A 7213-nucleotide genomic window follows, 5' to 3' on the forward strand; every position below is an offset into this window, starting at 1 on the left:
CGGCACAATAAGAAAAAAAAAAAACTATAGGCCAATATAACTGACGAAGATAGATGCAAAAATCCTCAACAAAATACTAACAAACCAAATTCAACAACACATGAAAAAGATCATTCACCATGATCAAGTGGGATTCATCCCAGGGATGCAAGCATAGTTCAATATATGCAAATCAACAAACATGATATATCACAGTAACAGAACCAAGAACAAAAACCATATGATCATTTCAACAGATGCATAAAAGCATTCAGTAAAATTCAACACCTTTATATGATTTTTTAAAAACCCTCAACAAACTAGGTATAGAAGGAACATACCTCAAAATCATAAAGGCAATATATGACACATCACGACTAACATCTTACTGAATGGGAAAAATTGAAAGTCTTTCCTCTAAGATCTGAAATAAGACGATGATGCCCACTTTCACTACTTTTATTCAACATTATATTGGAAGTTCTGGACCGAGAAGTTAGGCAAGAGAAATAAATAAAGATATCCAAATTAGAAAGGAAGCAGTCAAATTAGCCTTGTTGCAGAAGACATGATCTTACACTTAAAAAGCCTAGAGATGCCAGCAAAAAACTATTAGAATTCATAAGCAAATTCAGTAAAGTTGCAGGATAAAAAAATCAACATACAAAAATTCTATATACCAACAGCAGACAATCTAAAAAAGAAACCAATAACGCAATTCCATGTATAATGGTGATAAAAAATATAAAATACCTAGAAATCAATTTAACAAAAGATATAAAAGTCAGATACAAGGAAAACTATAAAACTCCAGTGAAATAAATTGAAGAAAACACAAGATATTGAAAGCTATTCCTTATTCATGGACTAGAAGAATCAGTATTCACAATACTACCCAAAGAAAACTTACAGATGAAATGCAATTATTATCAGAATATCAATGACATTATTCACAGAAATAGGAAAAAAATTATAAAATGAATATAAAACCATAAAAGATCCTGAGTAGCCAAAGCAATCTTGAGCAAAAAAATTAAAGCCAGAGGCATCAAACTATGTGACTTCAAAATACACTGCAAACCTGTAACCAAATAAGCATGGTACTGGCATGAAAACAGACACAGGCCAACAGAACAGAAGAGCCCAGGTAATAACCCACACATTTATAGCAACCTCATCTTCAACAAAAACACCAAGAACATACAATGGGGAAAGGACAGTCTTTACAATAAATGGTGCTGGAGAAACTGGAAAACTGAATATATACAGAAGAACAAAACCAAGGCACTATCTCTCACCATACAAAAAAATAAGGTGAAAATGGATCTAAAACTTATTCTAAGACTTGAAACTATGAAACTACTAGAAGGAGATATTGATGAACTATTCCAAGACATTGGTCTCAGCAAAGACTTTTTTAGTAAGACGTCAAAAGTATAGGCAACCAAAGCAAAAATAGACAAATGGTATTAAATTGAGCCAAAAAGCTTCTGCACAGCAAAGAAAACAGTCAACAAAATGAAAAGACAACCCAAAGAATTGAGAAAATATTTGCAAACTATCCATTTCGCAATGGATTAAGCAACTCTAACAACTTAATAGCAAATAAATAATTTAGTTAAAAATGGGAAAAAATCTGAATAGACATTTCTCAAAAGACAACATACAAATAACCAACAGGTATATAAGGAAATGTTCAGCATCATTTATAATCAGAAAAATGCAAATCAAAAATGTGGTATCATCTCATCACAGTTAAAATGGCTTTTATCAGAAAGACAGGGAATAATGAATGCTGACCAGAAAGTCAAGAAAGGGGAACCCTCATACACTGTTAATTAGTACAGCCACTACGGAAAATTCTATCAAGGTTCCTCAAAAAACTAAAGACAGAACTATTATATGATGCAGCAACTCCACTACTGGATATATAATTCAAAATTTTAAAAAATCAATACATTGAAGAGATAGCTGCATTCCCATGTTTATTGCAGCACTGTTTACAACAGCCAAAATAAGGGAATCAACCTAAGTGCACATCAGTGAACTAATAGATAAAGAAAATGTGATTTAAATCCACAATGAAATATTACTCAGCTATAGAAAATAATGAAATACTGTAATTTACAGCAACATGGATAGAATTGGAGGCCATTATATTAAGTGAAATAAGCCAAGCATAGAAAGAAAAATGTCCTATGTTCTCCCACATATGTAACAGCTTTAAAAAGTGGATCTTATAAAAATAGAGAGTAGATTGGTGGTTACTAGAGACCAGACATGGTGGTGGAGAGGGGAGATGGATAGAGGCTGATTAATGAGTACACATCTATAGCTTTACAGAAGAAATAAGATCTAGTGTTTGATAGATCAGTAGGGTGACTATAGTTTACAATAATCTATTGTATATTTCAAAGTAGCTGGAAGAGAATAATTTGAACACTTCTAGAAGAAAAAACAAATATTCAAGGTCATGCATATCCCAATTACACTGATTGTAACAAATTATATAAAATGTATTACATTATCACATGTACTCTGAAAATACATAAATTATATAAATTACATAAATGTATTACATTATCACATATACCCTGAAAATACATCAATTATCCAGCAATGTAAAACTAATTTTTTTAAAAAAAAGGAAAAGAGTCAGAACCTCAAATAATTAAGTTCTCCTATAGGCTGCTATCCTATACTTGAAATTTCAGTTATGAATTGGAAAAACATTACATGTGAACACAAGAAACCTACACTTCTTTAGTATCTCTGGAGTTATTTATTTATTAAAGTTTTAAATAAGGAAGTGATGGAAACATATAGTTAACACATGTTCAAATATTTCAATACACTGATTTGGCTATCAGACTAGCAAAAACAACCCAATCAAGTGTTTTTCCTAGTTTAAGAGCTCTACCCAAATACTACTGCAAAATAGAAGAAAGAATATTTCATCTCAACCTCAAAAATGTCCAAAGACTGAGGAATACTGAAAGAAACCCTAGAACACTTGAACCCCAACACTTGAAACCAAAGATAAAACTGAACTGATCCATGAATGCACAGAATCATTTGTAGATTTTGGTGTGCATGGGTTGCTGAAGTAGTGGGTCTACAGCTTTCAGCAGTTACTCAAAGGCTATTGGAACCACCAAAATAAGATGACCATATATTACTGCTGGGAAATCAGACTGACTATCAAGGCAGATAAAAGGGAAATGTGTAAAAAGGATATTCTGTGAACATTACGAAACTCAATCAAAAGTGCTTTAAAACTATCTGAACAATAACAAAGCTTGAAGTTTACCTTCAGAATTTTATAATTACTCAGACTTTTTCTCTGGAGATGGTTAATTTTTGATTTTGTTCAAAGCTTCTGTAACACTCAGATTGAGAAAGCCAGAGCCTGAAGTCCCAGATTCACCCAACTCTGTTATCAATTTTCCATTTGACATTAAACAAATTGCTTAAGTTCTCTGGGCCTCTGTGTCTTTATCTGTCAACAGGAACTGATGAGCTTCATTTTAGTTACAATTCTTTGGATGCAATGAATCAATTAAGAACTTCTGACACCATTACGCACAACTTATGCATAGCTACTAATTTTTCAAGCATGTGAGGTCATATTAATTATATATTCTCATCTTAGTTCATAATTAAGAGGCTCCCTGGGAAATCTTTCATAAGTTTTAAGGATCACAAGAATAGAAAGTAACCTGTGGGATAGGAAGGACATCTATACTTACATAATAAAAGCCTTAAATATGGCTAAACATTTCTGTTCAAAAAAAATTTAAGCCATACTATTATGTGGTATTTCTCAAAATAATTAATAATAATGTGTGGAGAGTTGCCTAGAATAGAATGACACCCAGGTAAGTGGTAAAATATGGAAGTATGGCATATTGAAGTCTTTGTCTACAAACCCCAATAAGATTTCCAATACTTAACATGAAAACACACACACACACACACACACACACACACACACGCACACATACACATTTATTCAACCCAAAATAAGACTAAATTCAAAAGATGTTTTTATTATGCATCCTATAAAGAGATATCATCACTTTTTGCTTAGAGTAAAAGAATATAAAAATTAGTTTTAAAAAAAGGTACCTCCAGCTAAACGCTTTCCACTCCAAGTAAGCATGGTCACATTATGACCATGCTCTAGAAGAATCTGAGACACCCGGTCCAACAGTAGGTAATGGCTTCCACCTAGAAACAATGCACAATGTCATTTTGTAAAGATGAAAATAGAGTTTCTGATGACAATATGGGAGGGGGGAATGGAAATCCAGTAGAAAAAGTACAGGGAAGAAGAAAGGTGAACAGTGAGCAGATGGAGACAAGTGCTTCCTGTTCCTCAATCTCACTTTGGGTAATGCCCAGCACATGCACCCAGAGCCTCCTGTACTATATGCGGGTATCTTCCATCAAAGATTTCCACTTGTGGCTCAAAGTCTCTGCATCAGTGTAATGAGTGTCTCTGTGATTATGCCTGTAAAAGTTGCTCATCTTAAGGTACGTGCTGCATGTGAATTGGGGCCTTAGAGAGACATTGCCTCCAAAATATAACTGCAATGGTAGAAAATAGAGTACAGTAAGTGTGCACTTTAGTATACAGGGTTCCTAATGGGCAATCAGTCAGAACTAACTGCTATCCTATTCTGAAAATGTATGCTATTGTAGGAAACAGAAATATAGACTTTACAAGGTGAGTCTAAGAAACAGCCATTGGACAGAAGCTACTACTCAGAGCCCAAATCATTGAGATTCAAATGTACTTAGCAGGAAATTACTCAATTTGGGCCAATGTTCAACTTACAAGTAAGATATTTGAGGACAACTGCGGAGCCCTTGGGGTGAGCCTACTAGATCCTGGTTGCACCAGAAACTAAGGAATCACTAATTCTAGGAAAATTCCACCATGCTAAGAAAAGAGAAGCTTGATCTTATTAATGTCTTCTCTTAGTACCTGTTCCAACACAGAGCCTTCACTGGAATCTGATGGTCTCAGCAGCAGAAAAAGGAAGATCAGAAGAGAAATTAATGAAAAAATGCCAAAAGTTTAAAGATAGAGGTGAAAGGGGAGTAGAGAAGTAGTGTGCAGCTCTCTGAATGACTCAGTTTACTTATACCCAGACTTGAATAGTGTAAAGCAACAAGGGATATATAAAGTACAAATCTGCCATAGGTCTTGCTCACATTTTAATCCATGTAAGAACAGGGAGCCAGGAAGAAGGGGGTTCTCACAGAAATAGCCATTCATGGTGGGTCTTAAGGAGTCAGATAGCGTTCTGGGGCAAAGACCAGGATTCCAGCACCAGGATTCAGAAACTACATCAGCTCCCTTTTGGAGTCTGAGGAAGGAGGACAATGTACTTTCAAGAAGTTTGGAAGCTCTGTTGCTTCACTGCTACTAACGCTCAGAAAGGAGGAAAAAGGCTTCAAATGGACTAACAGTTTCTTAGTGATTTTTCAAAATCCTTAGTGAAAAGGGCCTCAGAGTGGAAGTCGTGGTGAGTGTGGTCTTGGGGTAAGAAACTCTGAGTCAGTTCTTCATGGGACATTAGAGAGGACGCATGTGCTCTTAAGAAAGGCATCTCACTCCCAGTCCCTCAGTTGCCCTCTCAGAGAATCAAAAGGGCACTGAATTAGATGATCCGTTGTTCCTTCCAGCTGTATGAGCCCTGACTGATTCTCCGTGATCGAAAAGGAATCCATTAAAACCCACTATGGATTGAAATAAAGTCTTGGGGAAGCTCGATCCTGTGATGATCCAGTTATGCTCATATGTGATTCTCTTTCATCTTCTACTTCCTTTGAAATAAAAATAAAATAAAGCTGAGGCCCAAAATGCAGAATGAACAGTCCCATGAATCCCTTGAAAACTGTCAGCGGCACAGGTGAAAGGAAGTAGGCTCCGAAAGATCCGAATGACCTGGGTCCTCTCCTCAGTCCTGAGCGGTTCTCCAGTTCTCCTCTGGAGCAAAACACTCCACTGGCCTTGCAGCCCTGAAATACCCTGCCTGAGCCACCCGGCTCCCGATGAGCTTCATAGAATTTGCAGTGCTGCCCTGAAGAGCGCCTTTCCCTGGTCTCCAAGAGGCTGGAAACGCTCGCCACCGTTTCTACTGGAAGCTACTGCGCACCCCGCCCTCTGGAGCTTAAGGTGAGCCTCTGAAAAGTCCCACTGCGCTCTAGAGGAGCAGCCCAGGAACTCAAGTTCTGGTCTGGGTCTCAAATTTCTGGCCCCGGCTCTGCCCAATAGGGAGCGCGTCCTGAACAGGAAGAGAGAGGAAAGGAGAGTCTCTTTTTTCCGAAACTATTTTCCCTACCTCAGCAAAAGAGGCCCCTCTCTGCCCCCAGCTGGATGCGCTTCTCCCTTCTCCAACCGGGGTCGCAAGCCCAACCCAGAAAATCGCCTAGATGACTCTGATCAATTGCCGTTCGCTGGAGCCCTGGCAGTGCAGGTATCCGGGACGCGCCTGTCTGGGAATTCTCTGGCCAGGCACTCACCCAGTGTAGATATTGTCAGGATTTTGGCGGCCTCTGAGAGCAGGACCCCAGGGAGAAGGAAGCCCACTAGAAGCAGCACGCGCTGCCTAGCCATGCTCACTTCCACAGCAGCCGCGGATCTCAGCCTGGGCTGCGCACCCTGCGCCCGGCTAAGGGATCTTTGCGTCTTAGTGCGCCAGACTCACTGGCTGTGGGCCTAGGAAGAGGTAGGAGAGAGAATCCTGCCAATTCTCTTGCTCTTCTGTTCTCTTTCCCTCTACCCCTCCTCCCTCGGTGCATGCTCCAAGGGATAATCTGTCCTCGCCCTATCAAACTACCTGAAGTCAACTAGGAGGGGATGGGTAACCTGATCCTTAACCTTTCTCTGCCCGTGTAATCAAAGCTCTTTCACGTGGAAAATCCTTACTAAGAGCCAGGAATGGCAGGGGCCTCAGTAAACCACGTTAATGAAGGCTCCATCCCCAAGGAAACCACCTGTCTTTTGTGGCGCTGTCTGAACTTATGGTACTCTATCTACTTCCATCCCAGCTGCCTCTGTTACCTCATATTGCCATCTTCATGCCCCATTTTCCCCCAGAAAACTGCTGGAAATCTCCAGCTGGTGTCCCAAGCTCAAGTCATCCCTTAGAGGGAATCCCCAAGGGAATTTGATCTACCCTGAGGGCCTCTTTAGAAGGTAACATTCATGAAGGGGAGCTAG

General features: G+C 38.7%; 1 protein-coding gene across 3 annotated transcripts in view; it reads right to left on the reverse strand.

Annotated features, from left to right (window-relative positions):
- UGT3A1 (UDP glycosyltransferase family 3 member A1) overlaps window positions 1–6751 on the reverse strand; it is a 59922-nt gene extending 53171 nt beyond the window's left edge. For 2 of the 3 annotated variants that reach the window (XM_021671862.2, XM_021671867.2), the window contains exons 1-2: window positions 6514–6751; window positions 4108–4209 (exon numbers count right to left, since the gene is read on the reverse strand). In XM_021671862.2, the coding sequence (XP_021527537.2) occupies window positions 4108–4209; window positions 6514–6607 (196 nt within the window). In that variant the 5' untranslated portion in view covers window positions 6608–6751. Of the gene's footprint in view, window positions 1–4107; window positions 4210–5199; window positions 6176–6513 lie in introns of those variants that run through there. The other variant, XM_021671863.2, reaches the window with a different exon arrangement.
- Window positions 6752–7213: the final 462 nt, after the last annotated feature.

Source organism: Aotus nancymaae, unplaced genomic scaffold (assembly GCF_030222135.1).
Source record: "Aotus nancymaae isolate 86718 unplaced genomic scaffold, 86718_ANA_hifiasm-v0.15.2.pri h1tg000014l, whole genome shotgun sequence".
Taxonomy (NCBI): Eukaryota; Metazoa; Chordata; class Mammalia; order Primates; family Aotidae; genus Aotus; species Aotus nancymaae.